This window comes from Musa acuminata, chromosome BXJ2-8 (genome assembly GCF_036884655.1).
Source record: "Musa acuminata AAA Group cultivar baxijiao chromosome BXJ2-8, Cavendish_Baxijiao_AAA, whole genome shotgun sequence".
Classification (NCBI taxonomy): domain Eukaryota; kingdom Viridiplantae; phylum Streptophyta; class Magnoliopsida; order Zingiberales; family Musaceae; genus Musa; species Musa acuminata.
In genome coordinates, this window is record NC_088345.1 from 50203194 (window position 1) to 50231193 (window position 28000).

Below are 28000 nucleotides of genomic sequence, written 5' to 3' on the forward strand. Positions count from 1 at the left end.
ACACAAGGTTCGCTGCCTTCTTCTACAAAAAAAAAAAAAAAAGAAAAAAAAAAAAAAGAAGGAAAATGTCTTCGTTCACTTCTTCTGATGTTTCAGTTCCTGTAGGGACTCCCACTTCTTGTTCTTCTACAGGGCTTATCTCCATCAATGCCGCCACGCTAATCCCCTTTAAGTTATCAAAGGGTGGCAACTATGCGTCCTGGCGAGCTCAATTCTCTAATCTTTTATTTGGATATGATTTGTTAGGTTACGTTGATGGTTCTTTCAGTTGTCCTCCGGCCATGCTCAACATCCCCGGTGATCCTAATCCAGTACCCAATCCAGCTCACAAACTATGGCTACGTCAAGATCGTCTTATTCTCCAAGCCATTCAAGCTTCAGTTGCTGGATCCGTTGCTCCCTTGATATCTTCATGTGTGACAGCTGCCGATGCATGGTCTAAACTGCAAACCACCCTGGCAAATCATTCGCGTACTCGCAAGCTCAGTCTTCTATCCAAGCTTATGGAGACAAAACAAGAGGGAAGTACTATCTCTGATTATTTACAACTTATCAAGGTTATCATCGATGACTTGGCCTTGATAGGTCATTCCCTATGTGATGAAGAGGTTGTCATTCATACCCTCAATGGTCTCGACACCGACTACAAAGAATTGGCTGCTGCAATTCGGGCACGCGACTCGCCAATCTCTTTTGAAGATCTCTATGATAAGTTGACTGACTACGAGATGTCTTTGAAGCGTGCGGACAAACTGCCTGGATCAACTGTCACAGCTCAAGTCAGTCACAAGTCTAAACGGAAGAACGCTCGGTACTCACCGAACATCACCCAAGGTGTGGCTACTACGCCTCTTGATTCTGTGAGTTCCATGCAACACCCCTCCTATCCTCCTAGTCATCCCTTCTCGCAAAGTGGCGACTCCAGCCATCATCCGTCTTGGCGTCCTGCCCTACCGAGCCATCAGAGACGGGTTGTTTGCCAACTGTGTGACAAAGTCGGCCATTCCGCTAAAGTTTGCCGGTCTCGTCTCCGCCTCCCTACTCCGTCACACTGGCCACAGGCAAATCTCCTAACTACTCTGACACCTAGCCAGTCCAATTGGATTGTCGACTCTGGTGCCTCTCATCACATCACCGCTGATCTTCAGAATTTGTCTCTTCACAATCCCTATGGCGGCAATGAAGATATCATCATCGGTGATGGTAAAGGACTTTCTATAACTCATACTGGGTCCACAACGCTTCATTCTGACTCTAATACATTTACTCTCGATGATGTTTTATGCGCCCCTCATATTACACGCAACCTCATTTCTGTTTTTCAATTTTGCAAACATAACAATACTTCCATTGAATTCTTTCCTGATTCATTTCTTGTTAAGGATTTGAGCACGGGGGCATCATTGGTCCAAGGCCCGAATAAAGACAACATTTATGAATGGCCGTCAGCCTCTCGAATGACCCAGCCCACTGTTCATTCTTCTGTTGCGGCTCCAGTTGATGTGTGGCATCGTCGGCTTGGCCATCCCTCACCCTTTATTCAGCAGAAATTATTATCTTGTCACTCTCTTCCTTTTTTTAAGTCCCCTAATTCTATGATGCATTGTGATGCTTGTCTTAGTAATAAGAGTCATCGGCAGCCTTTTGGTTCATCTTCAATTTCCTCCTCTAAACCTTTTGAAATTATATATACTGATGTTTGGGGTCCTGCTCCAATCTTATCTTTTGATAAGTTTCGATTTTATGTTATTTTTGTAGATCACTTCTCCAAGTACACATGGATATATCCTCTTTCTCATAAATCTGATGTTTCTCGCGTTTTTTCCACTTTCCAGAAGTTGGTCGAAAACTATTTTTAGTCTACCATTAAAACAGTCTACTCTGATGGTGGCGGTGAATATCAAGCCCTGGCGTCTCATCTCTCAGCTTGTGGCATTCAACACCTCAAGTCTCCTCCACATACTCCTCAACTAGTTGGTTCTGCCGAACGCAAACATCGGCATATAGTAGAAACTGGACTCACACTTTTACATCAGGCTTCCATGCCTTCAACTTTCTGGACAGCAGCCTTTCAAACTGCTGTCTACCTAATTAATCGGATGCCTACACCAGTTCTACAACACCAGTCCCCCTTTGACACACTGTTCCACAAACCCCCTAACCTTCGTAAACTCCGCGTGTTCGGTTGTTTATGTTATCCTTGGTTACGTCCCTATGCCTCTCATAAGTTAACATCCCGATCTTCTCCTTGCGTCTTTATTGGTTACTCACTTGACCATAATGCTTTCCGCTGCTATAATCTCCACACTCACAAAATCTTTGTATCACGTCACGTTATCTTTGTTGAGTCTAACTTTCCTTTCCAAACCCTTCCATATCCTGCCATACGGACTACTTCACTATCTCACTGGAGTATACCTTCGGATCAATCGGACGAGCCTCCCATGTCTTCGTCTACTTCCTCCCCTCCTGATCCGCACTATATCACTCCAGTTCAACACTTGCCCGTTTCCTCTGTTCCTACTCCACTCCACTCTTCTCCAATTGATGGGGCAATATGTTCCGAAACACAACCATCCTCTTTACCTCCTTCTCGCCCAAGTGCCCCTGACGTGTCTCCACTTGACCCGGCTTGTGCCACTGATCCTCACCCAACATTACCTCCTAATCCTGTCATCTCCAATCATCCTATGACCACTCGCTCTAAGCATGGTATTTTTAAACCTCGTCAAGTACTTAACCTACAAGCTGTCATGAATTCCTCATCCCCCAACATTGAACCCACCACCTTCACTCAAGCCCAAAAATCTCTGCATTGGCGTATTGCCATGAGCGAGGAATATAATGCCCTCCTCCATAATTCAACATGGGATCTAATTCCTTTTCATCCTTCACAAAACATCATCGGGTGTAAGTGGGTCTTTAGAATTAAGCGGAACCCAGATGGCTCAGTTGCTCGATATAAGGCACGCTTGGTCGCCAAAGGGTTCCATCAACGACCTGGAGTTGATTTCACTGAGACGTTTAGTCCTGTTGTTAAACCCACTACAATCCGGCTTATCTTGAGTCTGGCTACCACTAAAGGCTGGCAATTACGACAATTGGATGTTAATAATGCCTTTCTACAGGGATCTCTATCTGAAGATGTTTTTATGCAACAACCCCCCGGTTTTACTCATCCTCAGTATCCACAGCATGTTTGCAAACTTCGAAAAGCCATTTATGGACTTCGTCAGGCTCCGAGAGCTTGGTACACTCAACTTAGCTCATTTTTGACTTCTGTCGGCTTTCTTAACTCCAAATCTGACACTTCGTTGTTTCTGCGACATCATCATGGAAACACAGTGTATATTCTGGTATATGTGGATGATATTATTGTCACAGGCAACAATCCCGCCAGCATCCAAGCGTTCGTCAAACAGCTGGCAGCTCGATTCTCGCTTAAGGATCTCGGACCCTTGAGCTACTTTTTGGGCGTCGAAGCTACCTTCACATCTTCCGGTCTCCTTTTATCACAACGCAAGTACATTCAAGATTTGTTATTAAAGACAAACATGCAGGATGCAAATGCAGTTACAACCCCCATCTCTACTAGCGGTTCTCTCAAATTATCAGATGGAAGTCCTGCTACGGAACCCACTCAATACCGCCAAGTTGTTGGCTCTTTACAATACTTAGCTCTCACGCGTCCAGACATCTCATTTGCTGTGAACAAATTATCACAGTTTATGCAGCAACCATCTACTCTACACTGGTCTGCGGTTAAGAGACTTCTACGATATCTTAAAGGGACTCTAAATCATGGACTCTTTTTTCGTAAACACTCTCCACTTCGTCTTCATGCATTTGCCGATGCTGATTGGGCGGGCAATCTTGATGATAGAACATCCACATCGGGGTATATTATCTTCCTTGGTGCTCATCCAATCAGTTGGAGTTCTAAAAAGCAAAAGACAGTCGCCCGGTCTACAACTGAAGCTGAATACCGTGCCATTGCCGCTACCACTGCAGAACTCAATTGGATCACGAATCTTCTCCAGGAACTCAACATCGATTCCACTCCTACAATATATTGTGATAATATTGGAGCTACCTATCTATGCGCTAATCCGGTATTCCACTCCCGCATGAAACATATTGCTATTGACTTCCACTTTGTACGTGATCAAGTTGTCCGCCGTCAACTCCGTGTTTCTCATGTTCATACAGCTGATCAATTGGCCGACTCACTTACGAAGCCTATAGCTCGTAAGCTGTTTGCATTACATCAGTCCAAGATTGGCCTCCTTGATAGGAGCACCATCTTGCGGGGGCATGATAAGTAGATGAGATTTCCCTAACTGTTGAGGAAATCTCTCTACTCTGTTGAGGGAAATCCTCTAACCCGTTGAGGAAACTTCTCCTTCTAACCTGTATATAAAGACGGAGGATATGTCAATAACATTCAACTTCTTCTTCTACAACTCATTTATCTCTTTATTTTAACAATAACAATAGCTGCAGCAGTAAGCCAAGGGGCCAATCTTCTGCCACCCCTACGTTTAACGAGCAACATCGGAAAGTTCTCCTTCGCCCAACTGCTCAGAGCAACAGATAGGCTCTTCGCCTGCTAATCTGATCCGCACCCCAGCAAGACGGGGCTTCCAGAAGTTCCAAAGCCGAACGTGAAGCTTTGAGAAATATCAGGCATCGGAATCTCGTGAAGACACTGACATCATTCGGCCACACGGCAGACGTTGAGGAAGACAAGGCTTCATCCTGGACCCCATCCTCCGACGTGAAGGACTACAACCCGGAACGCAGTAACTGTGAGCTTGCATCATCATCGTCATCTTCCACTGCTCAAGATCCAAAGTTGCCCACCGAAACACAAAGAACAGAGGTGCAGAAGTCACAGTGCAGTTGGCGAGAGGAGGCCACCGAAGATAAAGACAAGAAAATTTGATAGGAGATGACGCTCGCTGCGTGTGCGAGCATGAGCAAGCCGTCGGTGTAGCAGATGGCATCGGCGGATGGGCCAAGTTGGGCATCCGGAGAACATGCTAGAGAGCTCATGTCCCATGCTGAGAAAGCTGTTCGTGCATCACCTAATGGTTGTGATGATGCTTTCGAGGTGCTGGAAACAGCTCACGCTCGGACAAATGCCTTTCCGGCGGTGAAGTAAGGCATGGCTAGGCAGTATCCTGCAAGCTTGGCACACCGCATGCTTGGCTGCTGCAGTGGTGCACTTCATTTGGGTTCGGCAACACTGCATCGAGCCGTGTCGAAATGACCTAGTTGTTGGCCATCGGTGAGGCGAAGGGTGGCCAAGCAGCACTCCACAAGCTTGCATTTGTAGCGTGCCACGCCTCGGCAAGACGCAGTTCCACATGAACAAACCACACAAACTCAACTGCTGCTTCAGCAAGGTGTAGCAGTAGTTCGGCTTGGCGGAGCAACGACCGAGAGAGCTCTGCAGTTCCTCCCCTTGGGCGATGTGAAGCAACGTCGTAGTGCCCAAGCAACAAGACACTATCGCATTTGTAGCACCCGATGCCTCCACTAGACTGACGAATCCGGCAAAAGGGATGCAGCTTGGCATGATCCAATCGCGGCGAAAGGGATAGACATCTTAACATCGCCAAGCAGCTCCATGTAATCTTACAATAGCACACCGTGCCTCGACGAGATGCAGCTCGGTATTAGTGCTTCACCGAGTTCAGCGGTACGTGGATGTGAATACACCTCACCGTACCATTATATTGATACCACTATTAGTGTTGTGTTGTCATGTGGCTACTACCTCAATATCAAGTAAGACGCAAAGGACTTTTCATGTATCTTTCTAAATATTTTTTCTAATATTATTTAAGCCATTGGTTGAATCATACGAACCCACATCATACGTATCAAGGTCTGTCATACCGAAACGTATCGTCCGATACCGATCCGACAGATTATCGGTACGCGGACCGTCCGGTACCGCTACAGTGTTACAGTACTATACTGTAGCATTGTTACAATATAAAAAGTATAAAATTATTCGGTACATCAAGATGTATCGTTTGGTACGCCCTGATGTACCGCCCGGTACATTGGTACCGTACTGTACCGAGCCCGGATCGAAACGTCGGTATGATACAATACGATGAACCTTGATACGTATATTTATTATAAATAATATACGACATAGTTTTATAGAGTTCGACCTCGTCAACGTTGATGGATTCAACACTTTGGGGTCGTATTGCATTATCCAAGATCTGACTTGTGAAAAATATGAAATAAACATCGATTAACTCTGAATTTATATCCAGATTGAACAATCAAATTATATACTATCAATATCCAATGCCTATTATGGGTAGTTATGGATTGAATATAATTCAATCTTGTTCATCATTGTTGGTCCATCTTCATCAATATCATCCAATAATTACATTTGGACACTGGGATGATAGCCACATTAAATCTGATGATTAATTGAAATATCGAGTATTTATTTTAAAATGAATAAATATTCATGTCTTTCCTTCAAAAATTAGAAATAGTATATTTGTTCAAATATTTCGACTCAAGTTACTTATTATTATATGCAAGTAATGAAATTTTAAGTACATAAAATGTTTCTTATATTTTCATCGATTATGCATTTTAATTTAAATAAAATATATGTATTAAAAATATTATTAATTCGAGTTTCAACCATTCTAAGTGGTTGGTAGAAGATTATATGTTATGATAAACTGTAAGTAATATCATATATTGCCTGTTTGGTAGTCATTATTCAGAAATCATTATAATATAATATTTTTAGATTTATAGTTAGCTTGATTGAGATTAGAAGTCTATTTAGATCATTTATAATGCTTTTAAAGAAATTTTATAATGTTTTTATTATTATGGTAAAAATACTATAGCAAATAGAAAATACTGCAACAAATTAAATATTAAAACAAACAAAAGTATTTTAAATGACAGTTTATGCTATTGAAAAATGAGTTAGACGAAGACATTGAAACAATTAAAAATTGGTTAAAAGTGGGCAAAAAAATTGACTAAAATATATTTGAGGGATATATTGAGTGTTCTTTGTTAGAGAAAAATAAAAAGGGATACCTTTTGATAAAATGCCTAAAATATAAATATTTTTTTAGGAAAATCGTCATTTAATATTGTGATAGTTCGAGTATTATTGTCCACGTGGATTTTGGACTTTATTTTTTAAGAAAAGAAAACAAAATTATTATCGCTGAAAACAGATTCGGAGATCGGGGAACGTCGCATTTAGATTCGTGCACTTGCTACAGACCACGAGAGCGCGTTCTATCGTCTTCTTTTCAAGAAGCGTATCCCGTTGTTTCCCTTTTCATGAAACCACGCCCTCTCCACCATACCCTTCTTCTAGCCGGGAAGCTCTGAGGGGCCATTGATGGACGCCTTGAGGGTGTGGAGAACTTCCTCGCATTTCATCGGCTTTGCTTCTAAGGCGGCCTGCGCCGCCGTGACCTCTAGGGCAAACGTTAGTGTTCGAATCCGGTGCTGCTCCTCCTCCTCCGCTGCCTCCGCCGCTGCGGCAGCAGAATTGCCGTCTACCACCGTTGCCCCGGCTAATCCCGGCCGTCGAGGCCGGAATTCGTCTTCCACCTCCGACCGGGAATCCATTCGTGCCATCCGTCTTAAAAAGGCAAATTCTTTCCCTTATCAGAACTCCTCTTTCTTCTCTTGTGAGGAAAGTTTGCTGCCCTTAGAAATTGACGATGAACTGGTTATTGAATCTTCTGTATATGCCCGCCAAATTGCCTTTCTGTCACTCCTTTTCTTTGTAGGAGTTTATTACAGGATGGTTGAGTAGAGCTGTAATTTATACGACGGGTCTCAGAAATTTCTTCGAATCAGATGCTGGATTTCCTTCCGTGTTGTTTTGTATGGTCAAGAAACTGGAACCATACTCAAGTAGATCTATCTGACCACAGAGAAACTAGACTCCTGGGAACTTAAATCTTTTCTTTTAGTTGCTGTAGATAGTTATGCGCAGTTGACATGCATCCCTAACTAATGTGTGTGTCCGTGTATATATATAGTCTATTTTACTGTTTCACTATTTTATTCAATCTATATGGGTAGAGAGACAGAGATATTAACATGTTTTATTGTAGTACGTTTCATATCAATTAAGCTGCTTCCTGGCATGAAAAATTTTAAAATATTTCAATGTAACAAGAATACTGAATTTTTAAAGGTACATGTCACTGAACCAAGTTGGTTGGTCAGGTTGAAGAACTAAGAAGCAAGGGTCATGAACCATATGCATATAAGTGGACCAGGAGCCACACAGCATGTCAACTCCAAGATATTTATAGCCAATTGGCAAATGGTGAAGAATGCAAGGAAGATTTAGTGTCAATTGCAGGAAGAATTATTGCTCGCAGAGCATTTGGTAAACTGGCTTTCTTGACTCTAAGAGATGATTCTGGGACAATTCAGGTGTGTCCCGTTGTTTTTCACCTATCTTCTTTATCTTCTTTTCAAAGTTTTAAACATCTTGAGTCACATATATGGGTTTCTATCTCTATTTCTGCACTGTGTGCTTGTTCAGCAGTAAGTCCTAAACTTTGTGAGGATGGCTTACATATGACCGTCAGAGAATTTCTGCAGTGTGTGATTGTTCAGACTCAAGAGTGAATCCTTATTTCCACTCGTCTTATACTATTCTCTTGACGATGATAATTAAAAGTATTTGAAAATGTTTACTAGTGTCATGATCTCCTTGGATACTTGTACATGTGGTATCCTCCAAGTTTGAATTTTTTTTTTGGTCAAATCAAGTGCCACTTCAAGTGCATAATAGGCAACTTTCAGATCTTGAAGGTGGTGCATGCCATAGGCTATGTGCTGAAATTATTTTCATAAAATTTGCTTTTAGTTCTTTCCTCCCTTGCTTTTTATGAAATTTTGATTTATTTTTTGGCAATTAATTTTATAGTTACCATTTGTTGAATTTTATACCCAGCTGTGTCAGTTGAATTGCATAATTGTCAGAGGTAATTATGTTGGTTTTATAAGCCAAAGATTGCTTTTCTTTTGGTACCTAGTTATATATGTGAACAGGGGGCCTTTATCATGTAAAATATCTGATAGGACAGATCGATATTGTAAATAAGAGACTTGGGTTTAGTATTTATATAGAATAGAGACCATAAAAGAGGGTCGAATTCTCATGTACTCCCAAAAAATACCTCCACAACTAAGATTGGGATTTTTGTAAAAAGGGTTTGACAGTTGACAACCATATTTTGGTATTAAAATTTTTAAGTCGAACTAAAGGTTTTGCCAAATAACATTTGTTGGATAGTGATATGATCCTATAAGTAAGCTTAGTTTTTTTGCAGAAGAATTGCTCAAGATTTCTGGAATTTATGAATATAATGAACATGATATTTGAACAAGAAGTAAATTTAGTTTCTGATTTTTGGAACACTAGATTGAGTTCACAAATAGATTTTGAGGGAATTAGCAGAAAAGGGGAGGATGGATGTAATGTATTTGAAGTGACACACAAGAAGCTTTAAATCAAGTGTTGAGCTAAAATTATGCCAAATTGTAGTCACTATAGATCCTTTATAAAATACAGATCCATGTGTTCTTCTGAACAGTTCTTTTTGGTATATCTAGGAGTTACCTTGTATTTAACAGCATTTACTAAAGGAAGTCTTTTAGTTCTTCTTGTGCAACTCTAGGAATTTGATCAAACTTATCATTTCTTCTCGTAGAGACCTAGGTACCCCAAGTATCTCAAACCCAAAGCCTGATACCAGTGGTCTTGTGTCCTTGAATTATCTCATCAGATGCCTGAGACTCTTAGTTTTTTCCTCCCTGTATACAGTAAATTTTAAATTAATTTCTACTTCCCTGATGGATTTGTATGAGTGATTGCTGGCATCAAAATGAATGTGGTATAAATTCACTTTCTTTTCTTTGTCTCTAGATTACCACATTGTCTTAGGTGTGAATCCTAGGGTCCCAGTTAAATTCTACATTTATATGAATATACAATTTTTTGTTAAAAGATTTTGCAACCTCGTTCTTGGTTACTAAATGGATAGTGCTTTAATGTAATTTGAAATCCTTCCATGCATTTGTTCTATGTCACCGGCACACTTATTGGCAACACTAAGAGAAAAAAGGAGGAAAAAGATAAAGAAGCAAAGAAACTAAAATAGAAATAACCTAGTTGCAAGATCAAGCCATTCATTCGAATCTTCTATCAAACTAGAATTATATTCTTCCACCTACCGAAAAGAAACCCCTATCAAAGGACCGTACCAACATATAAAACTCCATATGCAGTTATTTGTGTTGCCATCATGTTGATATGCCATGTACTAGCTGGCACAATAATTTATGATTGGCTTTAGTCCTTAACCTACATGGTTGTGTAGCTTTAATTCTTACCCTACACGCTGGCACATCGTATTGAAATAGAAATATCTATATTTTTTGGGGACAGGGTTGTGCCACTTGACATCTTCTATAATTATGGTTGTGTAGTAGGAAGCCATGTGACACTAGTTGTACCAGCATGTTGTAGACAAGAAGATGCAATTTGGACGACCTCGATACAATGTATAAACTGATCATGGTGTGGAATTGGGCAACTCATTGAGTATCTATAGACCATAATGTCTAAAGACACAGCCCAAGTTGTAATACAGTTTAGATTAGGAATTGCAATTATGCCAAGGTAGATCTAATCTTTTAATTGTTACTAAACAATAAAGAAGATCAACAAGTTAAGAGCCTTAAGCATTTTACCATATTTTTGACCCAATTAGATACATAGCTAATACCGATACAATAAAATTTTACCTAATACTGTTTGTGATCTAAATTAGTGATTAAATTCTTACCATGGCCTAAAATAACAAACTAAATAATCCTTCTTTCCAAGCACAGCGAATGAAGCTAAGTGGCATACCCCCTATTTTTAGCAGTATCTCAACTCAGCACGTCACATTTTCCAGACAAACTATGCTTTGACTTGGCCTTCTCCAAACCTATGGAAATGGTTTAATGGGTTGGAAATAAGCCAATTGACAGGTGGTCAGGTATGGGATAAGCATTGTTTTACCATCTACGGGGCTCAATTTGATCTGAGCCAACCTAGCTTTTTCCTCCAAAAAATTGTATGGCACAGCCATGAGCCATTTTGATTTGTCAACCGAGGTGATCCATTTGAATAGGCTCAAACTAGTTGACCATTATCTTTATCTATTGGATGATCGAGCTGGGTTTAAGTTGACTGGATACCTTACTATCCAGCCTCAATCAGACCAGAACCCAACCTAATATGGCCTGTTGCCAACTCCACTACTGAATAATAATTTCACACTTCTAAAATTTTAAATGTTATCATTTTACCTGAGAATGTTAAACATTACATGTGGTTTCTCATTAATTTCTTGTGCTTGGTATAGCTTTATTGTGAGAAGGAAATCCTAGAGGATCAGTTTGAGCAGCTGAAGACATTTGTTGATATTGGTGATATTGTCGGCGCGAACGGATCCATAAAGAAGACAGAAAAAGGTTAGACCAGCAACTTGCTCTACATTCCTTGAATTATGTGTTGGATTTTGCTAGAGAACGTGATGATGTATGTTCTATGCTAGACAATTACATTGATGATTATGAGCTTTATATCAGAAAAAGCTAAGTATTAGATACTGGGTGACAATCTTTTTGTTGTTTTGATATAATTGAATCTTAGAATGGATCTCAAAAGAGTTCTTATTAATTAAGATTGGCCTGTTTTGTCTTTTCTTAAAAAAAAAAATATATTGATTTGATTTTTCTTTCCTTTGTGCAGGGGAGTTGTCTGTTTGTGTGAAGAATTTTGAAATCCTTACAAAATCTTTACTCCCTTTACCAGATAAATATCATGGTCTAACCGATGTGGATAAGCGATATCGCCAACGGTGAGCTTCTTTGTTCTAAATCAAGACATGATTGTTGTCTGGTTTCCTATAAGAAGTATCTATGCATTTTTGTGTTTAAAAGGGTTTTGACAAATAACTTTTATTTTCCTTCAGAAAGTGAGTGCTTTAAAACCACGATAAAATGCTTCCTTGTAATTTGAGTGTCAAGAGTTTAATTCACAGGAAACTGAGAGGCTTTTAATTTTTGGGAACCTTTGCGCTAGGCTGCCTCCTTTTTGAGACTGAATATATATACTTGTACAGGAGCTGAAGCTAGTATTTTGTATAAAATTTGTTGTAATTATATTTCTGATTTTTTTGTCAGTTGCAGAATTTTTTTTGTCATATTCGTATGTTTCTTTGATGAACCTCTCATGTATGTTTTTGTTGTCGAGATCAAATTTATCTGATGCATTCAACCTTGAGCTTGTTTTGAAGAAAATATCAGCTATTAGATTGCTATGAATACCTTATCAATATCTAGACTTGTTATCTTTGTTTGTTCTTTTAGACAAGACCTTGTCAATATCCAGACTTGTTAAAACACTTCAAATTCAAATAGAAGCTTAAGATCTGGTGCAATTTGAAATCGTAGTACCTCATATTTGTTTGCTTGAAATCCTGACAACAAGAACTGTCATCAATCCAGAAGTAGTAAACATTAAAAGGTACTTTCCTGTTAGCTGACTTTTCATAGATGGTAAGAACTGCTGGAGAGAGGTCTGAGACTCCAGGCATAAGGAAATCAGCTTCTAAATTAAGAGAACTTAAGGAACTTGAGAACTCTGTCTTATTTCCTACTTTTCATGCCATCACCAATTTGCTTATTGAGTCTTGACGAGTAGATAATTTATATTTAAGGGCCATGAATCCAGAAGCTTGAAATCAGCATCTCAATTCATCAAAATATGCTATAGGAGCTTCCTTCCATTCTTCTCTTATTCAATCGGAATCTGGTACTTCCCAAGAGACAGAAACAACTTTACTGATATACTCAAGCTGAAGACTAACTCATTTAGATTTTTTTTGTGGCCATGGTAGACAATAATAAGCAAAAAAATAATTTGGACTTGAAGTGGCTTCACAATGAATAATTGGAAATTCAGTTTGAAGAATTTGTAAAGAGTTTGAGTTAGGATTTTTTAACCAAATTTTGCTCAGAAGAGAACAAATGTAATTATCATCCTTCATCCTCCTAGCACAGCAATTCATAGAAACTGTCCATCTATTAGTTTGATATTATTTTGTTGTGCTTGATTTTAGTTTTGGCTATTAGTTTGATTTTATATTGCTAAAATTTACATCATTTTTTTTGGATGGCAAAATCCCATACTTTAATAATATCTATCACACATTTAATTCTTGCAAAATGATCTTAATTTCAGTTTTTATTTTTGTGATCAGGTATGTGGACATGATTGCCAATCATGAGGTTGCTGATGTCTTTAGGATAAGAGCTAAGGTGGTAAAGGATATGTTTTCTTTTAATGGAGAATTTGTTTGAATGGATTTTTGGCTTTGTTTTTTTATCCTTTTGAATATTTCCTTTACTTTTTTGTCAGTTCTTCTTGTAATGTGGTGACATATATTTTTTATCCTTTTGAATATTTCCTTTTGAATATAATGTGGTGACATATATTTGTCAGTTCTTCTTGAATATATTTGTTACTTATCACTAATACTTGTAAGGATTGGTATATTACAATATAATTTAGTACTCTTAATTATGCAATATTTATATGCATGTCTTGGGTGACTTGAAATTATGTGGTATGGTGACTGTGCTTCTCGGTATAAAGCTGTCTGATCAGGTGCAGGTAAGTTGTACTGTTGTATCAAATACCAATGTTGAATATTTCTTTATACTTTGGTGTGTACTGACCTGTACCATCCTGATCAGTATGTATTACTTTGTTGACTTTCCAGAATTAGTATCAGATTAGTATTCTAAAGTCTAAACCCTGTTTGTAACTTCAACACTGTAGTTTCCTTTCTTTCTTTCCATGCTATGTCAGTTGCATTATTACTACTTTTTGCTTAGCCAATTTTTAATGCTTACTCTTTGGTACATGCTTCTAGAATGTGGCACCTCAAAACTAACATATTCTTGTTTCTGTGTATACATTGACTATGTACGACAAATTCAGATTGTTTCTGAGATTCGCAAGACAGTGGAATCTTTAGGTTTTATTGAAGTTGAGACTCCAGTCTTACAGGTATTGCCTATTAGAATCATTCTGCTTGGTTCAAAATCTTTTGTTTCTGACATTTTACAGTCTTACAGGTCTCACTTGTCAAATTGCTATAACAACTCCTTTATCAATTCGTTGAACTTGTTTGATGTTAAAAGATCATCTTGCTCACTGCTGTTAGTTATATAATATTGATCAGATCATGAATTGTTTCTGTTTATGATACAAAAATGCTTGGAGAATATGTGCAACCAATAGAATGATGGAGAAATTTAAAGAACAGCAAAAACTATGTCAAAGTAGTAGGAAGGAGTGGAGTTGGTTGTGGCCTTCGGCTCAAATGTTGAGTGTAGATAGAAGTTTGTCCAATTAGGGTATTCGATTAATATGTACAGAGTGAGATAGCTGTAGATGATTTCAGTTCATCTTTTTGTTTTCTGCATGAATATCAGTCCTATTATCATTGACCATCAGACTAGTTTTGGATATAAGAGACCTTGCTACTATGATGGTTTCTCTCAGTTGAGAAAGCTAATACAGCCCCTGAAAGTATGTGCTTTGTCAACTAAGAAATTTTGCTTTCTATTTGTTGTGGACCTTTTCAATTCAAATCATCAACAAGAAGATTAATAATCTTGTTTTTCTTTAAATTTGAGCGCGACAAGTTTGTTGTTTTCCGGATGATGTACACCACTCATCATGCTTCAAGATCTCACCTGACCATAGAGGGCCAGGTATGTTATTGCCAATTGCTAGCAGACCATCTAATAGAGAGAATGTATAAAACAGATTAAGGAGACATTTGAGCCTTCAATAGCTGGGTTTTAGTGGGAGTAATAGCCAAAACATACTAATTGTTATCCATGCTAATGATCTGTTTCATTACTCTAAACCAGTAGGTAGGTTCAGGTGTTTGAACTTGGCCTTTCTATATGGATTTTCACTAATTTACATGTTTAATTTTGGTCATCCATGATGACTATCATGATGTTTCTAAACTTCTTTGGAGCACTGATGGTACATGATAGGGGTTGTCCAACTGACCATTGTGTAACATGCTTTCATGCTTTTCTGCTGTGAGCTGGAAGTTTAGGCATGAGATGTCTAGGTAATTGAAATGTTGCCTCATTGATATACCTTAACATTTAGCTGGTGGCAGATGATGACATGCTGGTAAAGATGCACTTCTTAAATTTAACAATGATATGCTGACTCAATTCTGTCTTTGGCTACTGTTTCTTACTATTCAATGTTCAATTCTAACAAAACCCTCCTTTTCCTCCTGTTGTTTTTTTATCCTAACTTTATCCACCAAAACCTTCTATTATCCTCTGTAGCTAGTGATGTGGGGTCTTGAGCAAAATCTGTTTGAGATTCTATCTGGTTCAGCTCATACATGTGAAATTGAGGAAACCATGCCACCCACATGTTGCCAAACTAACATAAAGGCCTTTGAAGTCTATCACAACTTTGTATAAATAGATTTAGAATTGGCCGCCAATCAAATATTTTGTATAAATAGATTTAGAACTTTTCTGTTTTGTGTAATAGATTTTAACAAACAGAGAGTACTGCAAAAATTCCAACCACTTAAGCATCAAAAAGGCAATCTTTTAATCTTTTATGGATGTGGACACAAGGATTGGACTTGAATGCTTAGGCTCTTTTATTAGGGAAGAAGGCAAGGAGGGAGATAAATTTAAGAGCACATACAAAGAGTATCAAATAAAGCTTAAGCTTTCGCTAGCTCTATGAATAACATCCAGAAAGGATGTTGTAAAATAATGTTAAGTTATTTTACTCTGCATGCAAATTCGCAGTTGGTTAATTTGTCTTAGGCAAGATTGATCATGGTCATTTTCATTTCTCTTCCATCAGAATGTGCACCGAGCGGTAGTTTGCAACTTTTAATTCTTTTTAAGTTTTAATCTCAATCTGCATTCTTCATGCCTATGTGCTCTCTTTCGAGACAGAGATAGTCAGTACCTATTAACTTATTTGCCTATGCGCAAGCTTAAATTGCAAAATGATCTTTTTTAATCAAGCTTGATATCTGGATAATGTTTGCCTTTATTTCTTAGTCTTCTGATGCCTTTGAACTAACATATGATGAACCTACTGGGCTCAATATATGTTCGTACCAAAATATCCTATTTATTTTTTCCGTTGAAGTGGTATTTGGTTGTCTGCCGTAAATGATTTAAATTCTTTCTCTTTTTTACTTTGTATTTTTTATGAGCCGATGGTTACTTATTTATATGGCTTTATTGGTATATCAGGGAGCAGCTGGGGGTGCAGAAGCTAGGCCTTTTGTTACTTATCATAATTCACTTGGAAGGAATCTTTATTTAAGAATTGCAACAGAGCTTCACTTGAAGAGAATGCTGGTGAGTTTAATTGGCATTTTAATTGTCAACTATTAATAATACTCTTCAAGTGGAGCATCTTAGCTCATCTTCTTGGTCATGTATTCGAGACTAATCAAATTGCGAGATCTTAGTTCGATGGGGATGAGTAATCCCTTATAATAAGCCATTTAAGTTCTAAAGCTATCTAGAACGACTATTAGCATTAGCTCAGTTATGCATTTGAATAGTTTGATTTAATGGATTCTTTTTTCTACATTATCCTGTGTATTCATATGAAGGTTCATATGAATGAACTAATACCAGAACCATATTCTTTGGTTGATAGTCATGTAATTCCCCATGGCAGAAATATAAATGACAAAGCATAAATATTACTTTTTATTTGAGGCAAAGATCAAAACATCGATGTTTTAACTTTTAACTCACATTGATAGTTTGAAAATCCCCATAGGCCTATAGTACATTTTCTGAAGTATCCAAGTTTTGATTTGCACAAATTGAACTATATTGTCATTGGATAAGCATCTGATAATATTACTAAGTTTTAGATCCTGAGAAGAATTTGTAAAAGACACCATGCTGTTAAGCAATTGGGTTAGAAGTTTCACCATACTGTATATGTGGACTGCTCAAATATGGGCTGATAGTGTCTTCTTTATAGTCACATATTTCATCAACAAAAACTTGTTACTTAAATCTACATAATTTTTTTCACTTTCTAGGAACATGTTGATGATGCTTAATCTGACAACTTATAGGTTCTCACTGCACAAACCTTTTGGCATCACAATTTATAATAATGAAGAGATGGTACTAATGATGTTTAACTCGCTGGGTGAGACATGACATATTTGTAGTTCTTTGACCAAATGAATCTTTTGGGAGTGGTGCTGCCTCATGGTACTGGGAGAAATTAGAAAGACACGTTCATTTACCAATTACATCAATAATTGGTCTCTCAAAAATACAGCTGAAGAAGCTGGTGATATTTTCAACATTGTAGCAAAAGTCCATCAAGTCTTTTAAGTGGCTTGTTGAGCAAATTTCTTCATTTGCTTAAAAGTGTAAATTCTAGCATATTTTCAACATTGTAGCAAAAGTCCATCAAGTCTTGTAAGTGGCTTGTTGAGCAAATTTCTTCATTTGCCTAAAAGTGTAAATTCTAGGATTTATTGTCGTTCTAGTATTGAAGTGTTCTTTTCGTGCTTCAGCCAAATATCTTTCCTAATCATGCATGATAATTACAGGTAGGGGGCCTTGAGAAGGTATTTGAAATAGGGAGAATATTCAGAAATGAAGGCATCTCAACCCGTCATAATCCTGAGTTCACCACTATTGAGGTTGTACTAATATTATTTTTTAGTTTTTGTGTGATTGCTACTGCTGCTATTTTCAAGCATATTTTGCATTGAAATAAACTAATTTAAATGTAGACGCTGTTACTATTAAGCTTGCTTTTTTTTTTTTTGTTTGCTATACTGATTTTTCTGTCACTAGCTTTACCTGTAGATGTATGAAGCATATTCTGACTACCAAAGCATGATGAACATGGCTGAGGAAATTGTTACTCAATGTGCTCTTGTGGTTCATGGGAAGCTTGACATTGATTATCAGGTAAATTTTGCCTGATTGAAAACCTTGTTGGCAGGTAACTTCTTGTTAATTGGTCATTAGTTCATAACTTCATATAATAACACATATTTCATTGATAGAATGCATGGATTCTAAATACCCACTAGGCAAAATATATTTGTACTAATAACTTAGCTTAGACTACTCATGAAAGTTCCATTGGCTAGAACAGGGACTGATGTACAGGTCATGCGATTGTGAAGTACTTGGTTCAGGCCATCAAGATTTGTATTATGCCTCCATGCTTGCATGTGGCATACTATCATGTGAATTTTTTTATACTGTGACAGCAAAATTCTGAGATGGTATTGAGGTTTGTATCATTCATATATGTATATTATTATGTGCCAGTTTATGCTGATGGATGCTGGTTTTCAATGCTTCATGCCATCACTTGGTACACATTGACATGCCTGAAAAGTGGCCAACTATGAGGCCTCAGCATGTTATTTGGCACTTCTTTTGGCTAGTCATAGCATTAACAACTCTGTAGCAGTGACAAGCTTGCAAAGTCTCTTATGGTTATAATGAAGATGACTTTGATTCAAGTTGTGTAGAGTTTCAACTTTCATTAGTGCCCTTTCAAGAAGGTTATAGTTGATGTCATGAAGAGAAGCCCACATTTAAATGTGCACTAGAGTTAGAAATCAACCTGAAGTACATCATGAATTACTCCAAAACTTGATCTATAAGTTGTATAGCATGTGATGCATATGAAAATACTCCTTCGAGTGTTTTTGAGTAACAAGTAGTTCTGATTTCATGGAAGTTGGAATCTGGTGGCTGTTAGTTCGACTAGGTTCTAATTTTATAGGATATATTTAAATTTCTAGATGTGTAAACTGTAAACATACTCAAGCATGCTTTTTCTTTCTAATCTCTTTATACTTCCTGGTTTAAAGCTAGCTTGCTGTTTGTAGCACCAAGTCACCAACTTTTTTTAGTTTTTTGTAGGGAGTTCAAATATCATTACAGCGACCGTGGAGAAGGGAAACTATGCATAATCTTGTTAAAGAAGCCACTGGCATTGACTTTGATGAATTCAAGAACAATCTTGAAGCTGCTAAAAGGGTTGCAAGGGGGATACTAGGAAGCAGATCAGAAAATAATGATAGCCATTTGGTTGAAACTTGTCCATCCGTGGGACATGTTCTTAATGAGGTAAATCAGACCAGGATATAATTTGTTCTTGGGGCACAACATACCTTCTAGATGTGTCGTTGCCAAAATGAAACAAGATAGAACAACAATCTTCTATCATTCCATACAGTATAACTTGTTTAAACAAAAAAAATGACAAATTCTCAAAATAATTAATATGGTAGCACATACATCAATAATATATCATACTCCCCTGACTACAAATATTTCACATCAAGCGTATAGTATGCATGTGTGAGGGTCTCCTCAAAACAACTCAGTTTAGAAAGAAAAACTTAAATTTAGTTTGGAAGTTTAGTTTGTTTGAGGTCAGAGTTATTTTGAGATGAACCAAATAAAAATGTGCAATGTAGCATACCAATGTTAGACCAAAAAATTCAGATATAATATTGACTAATGGTTTGGAAATACCAAAAAAAGAAAAGGGACAACAAAAGCCCTTAGATACCTTAAATTTATCTCTCAGCTAGAAATAGAGATTGAATAAATTATTGCTTATATAAAAATCGAATGTTATGCAATTGTTCTATGCCCATTTCAATTGGAAAAAGAATTAAATGACTATTATATTATGTATGCTTTATGGATGAAAATGTGGGCAACTAAAAACAAACATATCCAAAAGTCATATGCTAGAGAGAAGGATGTCGAGATTGACATTGAATACCACAACTAAAGCCATAACAAGATAAATTGTTTATACTTGTGCTAAGTTAGGACTAGTTCCGAACAACAGCAACAACAACAAAGTCATAAGTTCCAACTACTTAGGGTCGACTACATGGATTTTTTGTTACCATTAAGATATGTAAAAAAAATCATATGCTTAATTAAGTTTAAAGGACTTAGACCTTTATTTATAATTTCTATTAAAGTTTTTTTGGTCTTTCTTTACCTCTCCGCGTGCCACAAATATTAATCATTTCATTTCTTATGATTATCGCATCCATGGGTCTCATAAGCACATGTCCATACCATCTTAAATGATTTTTTCTTATCTTATTCTTTGTCGGAACAATACCTTGTTATTTATGAATAGAAGTATTTCTTTTTCTATCTTTCCTGGTAACTATACACATCTATTTCAATATTCTCATTTTGGTAACACAAACCTTTTGTATATGTTGTTTCTTAACTCTCTAACACCGAGATCCATAAAGTATTGTTGGTCTTGCAATTGTCTTATAAATTTTTTCTTTTAATCTCAAAGTATCTGATGATCACATAAGACTCTTAACGTCCCTTGTCATTTTAACCATCTTATTTGTACTCTATGAATAAATTTTCATCAATTTTTCCATCTTGATGAATAATTGAACCAAAATATCAAAATTTTTTACTTAAACGAACTTCATGTCCATCCAACTTAATTACATTATCTCGTCTATTCCTAGAATTACTAAAATTACATATTATATATTCAGTTTTAGTCCTATGTAATCTAAAATATTTAGTTTTTAAAGATTGCTTCCTTAGCTCAAGTTTATAATTAATTTCACTTAGGCTTTCATTAACTAAGATAATAAATTAGCAAGTAACATATATCAAAGAGGTTTATTATGTAAATGATTAGTAAGTTCATCCATTATCAATGTGAAAAGTTAAGAGGCTTAATGCTGATATTTGATGTTGTCTTTGCTAATAAGAATCTCATTAGACACACTCCCTATAGTTCTAATACTAATAGCTATATTATTACATACATATTTAATAATATTAATATAATTAGTGGATATATCTTTCTTTTCTAAAACCCACCATAATAAATCTTTAGGAACCCCATCATAGGCTTTCTCTAAGTCAATAAAAATAATATGCAAATCTTTTTTTCTCCCTATACTTTTTCATTAATTGTCTTAATAAATAATAGTTTCTATGGTTGATCTTCCGAGCATAAAACGAAATTGATTTTTAAAGATATTTTTTCAAGTCTTATCTTACTTTTGACAACTCTTTCCTAAAGCTTCATAATATGGCTCATGATTTTAATTCCATTATAATTTGTACAAATTTGTATGTCATCCTTATTCTTGTAATTGGCATTAGAAAACTCTTTCTTCATTTATCGGACATCTTTCTGAATCCCATGACTTTATTAATTAAGCTAGTCAACCAACCTATTCTCTTGTCTCCTAAACTTTTTTAGACCTCAATAGGGATACCATCAGGGCTCACACTGTTAGCTATTTTTATATTCTTCAATTACTAACTTTAATTTTGCAAACAAATATATGATTATTAAATCTATCACTATTATTTATCGTTAAATTTAAGTCCTATATGGAATATTCATTAAATAATTTATAAAAATAAAATTTTCATCTTTTCTTAATCTTATTATCATTAAAAAGTATTCTTTGATCTTTGGTTTTAATGTATCTAATTTATCATGGAAATTATCATAAGGTTTATATCTTAACATACTAATTGCTTTTTTAGCCTTTTTTTAAATTTTTATATCTTTTAAAATTCTCCTTATTTTTACAATTTTGCCAATCTTTAAAACATAATTTTTTAGCAAAAATTGCTTTTTGAATTTCCTCGTACTACCATCAACTCTCTCTTAAGATTATACCTTTACCTCTAGTTTTATCGAGAATCTCCTTTGTTAAGCTCCTAATCTTATTAACCATCGTAGTTCAAATACTATTAATATTATCCTAATCTAAGTTCTAAGTTGTCTCCCTTTCCATCCTATTCTTAAAAATCTTTACATTATAATCTTTAAAATTCCACCATCTAGTCTTAGTAAATTTTTAATTATCTTTTTCTTTTTTTATTTTTTACAGTAAATATCTAATACCATCAACCTATGTTGATTAGTCAAACTTTCGTCAGGTATAACTTTACATTGCTTACAAATAACTTTATCTATTCTTGTAGTGATAAAAAAGTCTATTTGACTACAATCGTGCTTGTTCTTATAAATAACCAAATGTTTATCTCTTTTCTTAAAGTGAATATTTATAATTATAAGATCATACAAAGTTACAAAATTCAAAATCGTATCCTCATTTTCATTTTTCTAATATAACCAAAGCCCCCATGCACCTTTTTATATTCATCATATATTTTCCCTACATGGTTATTCAAGTCCCCTCCAATTATAAGTTCTTCAGTTATAGATATTCCTTGAATTACACCATCTAAGCTTTTCCAAAATTCTTTTTTTGGTTTGATCATCTAATCCGACTTGAGGGGTATAAGCACTAATAACATTCAAAACATATTGTCCTTTCATAAATTTTGGAACTATAATTCTATCTCCAAATCTTTTTACATCTACGACATTATTCTTAAGATACTTATCAACATCAATTCCTAAACCATTTCTGTGTTTAACTTTCCTACTATTACCAAATTTTAAATCCAATATTATTAATCTCTTTAGATTTTTTCCTTACCCACTTAGTCTCTTGTAAGCAAATAATATTTATTATTCTTCTAATTATAGTGTGGACCAATTCTAATCCATTTCCTGATAATGTTCTGAAATTCCAAGTTATTAACCTAATTCTTTGTTCTTGAACTAACTTATTTACTCTCAATGGTCCAAAACAATGAGAAAGCCTTTACCTACTTGGCACTGTATCCAAGTGTTGATGTGATGGGCTGCTTCCAAGCGACCTCCCAGCCCACCACTTGCAATTCGGGACACCTAGGTGGTGAAAGTGCCTTGCGTCGCTTCCGGATGACGACCTAGCTCTATAATAAAATTGGTTAAGATCCATGTTCATGAGATTTGACATAGTTTACGCTGGTTGTCAGTGACCTAATGCAACCCTCCAACTTTTTCATCTAGGCTTGAGAATCACATTGGTGGTGTTAGGACTAGTCCCAAACATGAATAAAATTGAGGTTATGGGAGAACTTAAGGGTGCTTGTAAGCCAATATGAGTTCAGTTAGAGGTTTTATGAATGGCAGATGATTACCATTACTTGGTCATCATTGAAAATGAAAACTTGCCTGTTGTATGCCACAAAGCTAAATGGTGGGAAAAGATCTGCACCCAATGTCAAATGATTGTTTCTGACTTTTGTGTACAAGTTGTTCTAAATTTTTTGTGATTCAGAAATGACTAACTCTAGAATATGGATGCAATATTTGATAGGCACTAGATTTTTCTTTCAATTTGTTTTTTATCCATAAAAGTTCGTCTTGAGAAGGATTCTGCATTTAACAACTTTCATATTGATTCAGATTTTTGAGACCATTGTTGAGCCGACTCTTGTACAACCAACATTTGTACTTGACTATCCGATTGAGATATCACCATTGGCTAAACCCCACCGAAGGTAAATAGATTTTAGAAGTATCTTGGACTGTGATATGCTTTATTGTGACATTTTTCCATAGGGAATTAATTTAAGAATGAAGCATGATGCTTTGTTGTTTAATTTTGAATCTTTTACATGCTACTATTGTTTTTAATAGTAGCATAAATGACAGTTGCCGTGCTTTAAGTGTTGATTCAACATTACTGTTTTGAAAGTTGAATTTGTAAATGGATCAATTGTTACCAAGAAGGTTCTTCTGTTCAGACTTAAGGCAAAGCAAGGGTAGATCATTAACTATCATGTTGCTTCAGCTTAAGCCTACAAATTGTGGAATGCATCTTATAAATATTTAACTCTCTCTGCAAAGAGTTGATTATTTGTCTTTTTTATTAGACAAACCATACCAATTGTCATTTTCAACGGAAGCAATCTGAGATGTGATTGGATTAGTCAATGAAAATCATTTAAAGAAACAAATTTGATAATATACTCAGATAATAATTGTTAAGTGGGACTTCACAAATTCAATCCTTTTAACACATAAACATAAAGAGAAAAGATGAATACTTGTCATTTCTAATTGGCTAGAGGACAAAAGGAAAAGGAAAATGAGTAGGTATGCAAACTTTCTCCCACTAAGGGGCCTATCCAGATTCCCCTACTCTCGACTTGCAACCACACACACCCACACACTTACAAATCCAAAGTCTTATTTGGCCAATGGCTTGATCTTGCCTGTTGTCAAGGCCCAGCAAGCATTAAATTAGCTTATAAAGGTTCATTATCTAAGTTCAATGAATCTATAAAAATAGTGTAAAATTACTCTCTTTAAGTATACTAGGTCAAGACCAAACAAAGAAAAAGGTATACTAGGTCAAAAGACGAGCTTTGGCACCACAGGATGATTTTTGATTTTTTGTGTGACTTGATTGACTTGTGTTTTGTTCATATAGACAACTTCTTGTATGCGTCAAAGCTACACGCATTGATCCTTCCCCAGATACTGTATTGGTGAGGGTCTCATGTGCACGCTATTCTCTTCATCACCTTAGGTAACAAATTCAGCAGTTTATTTCTAGATTACGGAGATGATAAAATATACCATACAATTTTGAATATGTGAGTACATAATACTACTACATCACATAATAGCAATTTCTGTACGATCTATTTAGTTTGCTCTAAATTCGTGGTGCTAATGTTTGTCTCCATTGTATAGGCAAAAAGGATTGATTGAGTGGTTTGAACTTTATATTTGTGTTGCTAAGCTTTATCTCCATTGTATAGGCAAAAAGGATTGACTGAGCGGTTTGAACTTTATATTTGTGGTCGTGAAATTGCTAATGCATTCTCAGAACTTACAGATCCAGTGGATCAGGTAATTATTTTTTCAAAGTTTTAGGGTTTGTACATGAAAAATTAAGTGCAAACATTTTTGGCAATTTATAAATTGTCATAAATGATAAATCAATCTAGTCTTTTGCATAACTTTTGTATGTAGATAATATATGAAAGTTTCTGATGTCCATTGTTTTATATTAACCATTTCAACAAGAATCCCAGGCTTGGTAAATTATATTCTGATTTCCTTTTACAGTGTGGCAAGTATGGGGTTGGCGAAAATCAACCCTAGCCTGCACCATGCCATTTTAAATTTTAAGCCAACAGACTAGGGTTATCATGTCCACCACAATGACCCTTTTCTTATTAAGGGTACATGTGCTAAGATATATATTAAAACAATATTTGATGGATCATAGTGTTTAGCTGTTGGTAATTAATATACTAATAGGTGAGGATGTGAGATGGATGATTGTTATTGAGAGAAACATGGAGAAGGAAATGTTTGGACTTGGTATATATCACATTAGTCATCATCAAAAGAAAAAAGATTTTTTAAGCTGGTTTGACTAGTGTGAAAATGCATCATCAAGTTAATAAGCATGTTATAGAAGAGGCAATGGGACAAAGAAGAAACTGTTTAACTAAGAATGATTTTAGATTGATTGATACCATTTACAAGATTGTTTAAGCTGGTTTAGCACATCTAAAAGCACATCATCAAGTGCATGTAATTGTTATGCTGATCGTACTATTCTTGTGTAGTATCACCATGTGTCATGTCAACTTGTGCTGGAGGTACCGACATATGGCTACGCCAATTTTTAGTCTGTGCCAACCAGCATAGAAAATGCTGATTGGCACAAAACAGAAGCATGACATGTCTAAACAGTACCAGCATGCTAGAATGTCATGAAAAATGATGTCTTTCTCTAGAGTGGACTAATGGTAATTTCACCCTTGAAAACTAGTTTTTTTTTACATGTCATCATGACTATCTTCACATCAAGATCCAAATCTCATGTTCATTTTCATGTCATGCTATCTTTTAGCCCTTAATTTGAGTATGGATGAAGATGTTGCTTATCAACTTGTCTTGACACTTCCAACTGAAAGATCAAATATGAACAAATTTGTCATCTACTTGCTTAAATGCGGTGAATTTATTTCACATAAATATGATATCATGGGTCACGTCATACATCATTTAAGCAAGTAGATGACAAATTTGTTCATATTTGATCTTTCAGTTGGAAGTGTCAAGACAAGTTGATAAGCAACATCTTTAAACTGTATCATGCAATGGAAAAAATTTCAGTATTTTGGTGACCTGGGCTTGCTTAAAAACTCAAAATAGTTAGAATAGTGTAACATTGTCCCTGCTAAAAGTCTTTGTTGAATCCTTTTTGCAAATGGGACAGAGATCTCGCTTTGAAGAGCAAATAAAGCAGCACAATGACAAGCGAGCAACACTAGTTTCAAACTCAAAATATGTTGAAGGGGAAAAAGAGTTTGATGATTACTCTTATGAAGTTTCACTTGATGAAGACTTTTTAACTTCTTTAGAATATGGCATGCCCCCAGCTTCAGGAATGGTATGATTATTTTTCTTCCTAAACATATTCCCTTTATCTTCTGGTCATTTTCTAAGTTTTTGAGTTTTTTTCCCATCATGTCCAGCATAAGACATTCAAATGTTTGTCAATCTAGTTCAATTTGCAGAGCATTACACATCTATATAATATACCTAAAATCTAAATGACATGGAGCTTGTGATGTCAATACATAGCCATTTATGGGATAAGTTTCCTGATTTTGTTAAGTATTTATTCCTGTTTTGCTTATGTTATAATATGTTTATGAAAATATCCTCCTGCAATTGGGCAGAATATATTTGTTAGAAAATTTAGAAATATTTGAACTGATTCTGCCAATGAATTGTTGCTTTCTGAACTTCTTTTTCTATTACTATTTGGTTGTAAAAAGAAGTAACCTTTAAACGGTTGAACTGAATTTTCTTGTATGTCTGCTGATTCTGAACTCCCCTTTATATTGTTTAGTTTACTTTTTGGTTGAGAAAAAGGTATGTGTAATCCTTTCTTTTGAATAGTCAAAATGAAGCCAAAGTAGGTCCGCCTAGTTCTCTTGCAATCTTGGGCTTCAACATTTGTCAAAGCTATGGATTGTCTTGCCAAATATTGAATTATCATGTAAGATGAAAAATAGAACTTTTCTTTGGGTTCCTAAATTAGCCATGATAGCATCACTTCTTGAATTACTGGGAAATATGTTAAATTCATGAATAGTTGAACAATTACTACATTAATTCTGGATTTAATGAATTTGAGAGAATTGTTCAAACTTCAAAGAATCATTCAGTTAAAAATAATGAACAAAATTAAGTTTTTAATGATTCGGAGAATGTTGTTCAAAGAGTGTTTTTCAGGTTTCTCCAGAACTTATTCTAGGTAGATTACATCTCAATGCTTGATACAAATTGTTCCGGATGAGATTTATCATGATTTGCTGTCATTTCAGGGTCTCGGAATTGATAGGCTAGTGATGCTTCTAACAAACTCTGCCAGTATACGGGATGTTATCGCATTTCCTGTTCTAAAGATTCAGCATTAGGCTTACTTTAAAGGAAGCCAGAGTTGCCAAATAGAAACTCCAGATGAGTGATACATTTGCATGTTGAAGAAGGCTCTTCTCAGCAATTTGGTTGCAGTGTTAATTTATGAAGCTCTTGTCACGTCTGCTCAAACCCTTTTTCATTTGGGGGGATTTTGTGATCGTAACTGTAAAATAGAATACATTGTGTGAGCTGATTCCTCAACCTGGTTACATAATTTCTCATCTTTTTTATCTGTTAGTTTTGGGGCAATGATACGATACATACCAGCCTTCATATATATAGTCAATAAATCAGGTACGTAACAAAGTTTCTCAAGTTGATGCCCCACATTTGTCTACTGATGTACCAGCAAATCACTCAGAAGCCTAATAAAAGCTCTGAATCACAATTGTCTTTCAACCACTGAGAAGATACATAGGTAAACATCAGAGATTTATT

At 35.9% G+C, this 28000-nt stretch overlaps 1 protein-coding gene across 1 annotated transcript; it reads left to right on the forward strand.

Annotated features, from left to right (window-relative positions):
* Positions 1 to 7288: 7288 nt before the first annotated feature.
* Positions 7289 to 27877, forward strand: LOC103996046 (lysine--tRNA ligase, chloroplastic/mitochondrial). The gene is made up of 14 exons (XM_009416843.3): positions 7289 to 7666; positions 8254 to 8466; positions 11457 to 11565; positions 11846 to 11954; positions 13359 to 13416; positions 14102 to 14170; positions 16426 to 16533; positions 17763 to 17855; positions 18025 to 18129; positions 19102 to 19308; positions 23510 to 23604; positions 24874 to 24964; positions 26349 to 26522; positions 27466 to 27877. The coding sequence occupies exons 1-14, from the start codon at positions 7412 to 7414 to the stop codon at positions 27556 to 27558; spliced, it is 1779 nt and encodes a 592-aa protein (XP_009415118.2). The 5' UTR covers positions 7289 to 7411; the 3' UTR covers positions 27559 to 27877.
* Positions 27878 to 28000: the final 123 nt, after the last annotated feature.

Coding starts and splice junctions, on each gene's coding strand:
- LOC103996046 (XM_009416843.3), top strand. CDS start 7,412: ATGGACGCCTTGAGGGTGTGGAGAACTTCCTCGCATTTCATCGGCTTT. Junction 8,467..11,456: donor ATGATTCTGGGACAATTCAG/GTGTGTCCCGTT, acceptor TGCTTGGTATAG/CTTTATTGTGAGAAGGAAAT. Junction 23,605..24,873: donor TTGGCTAAACCCCACCGAAG/GTAAATAGATTT, acceptor TCCATTGTATAG/GCAAAAAGGATTGACTGAGC.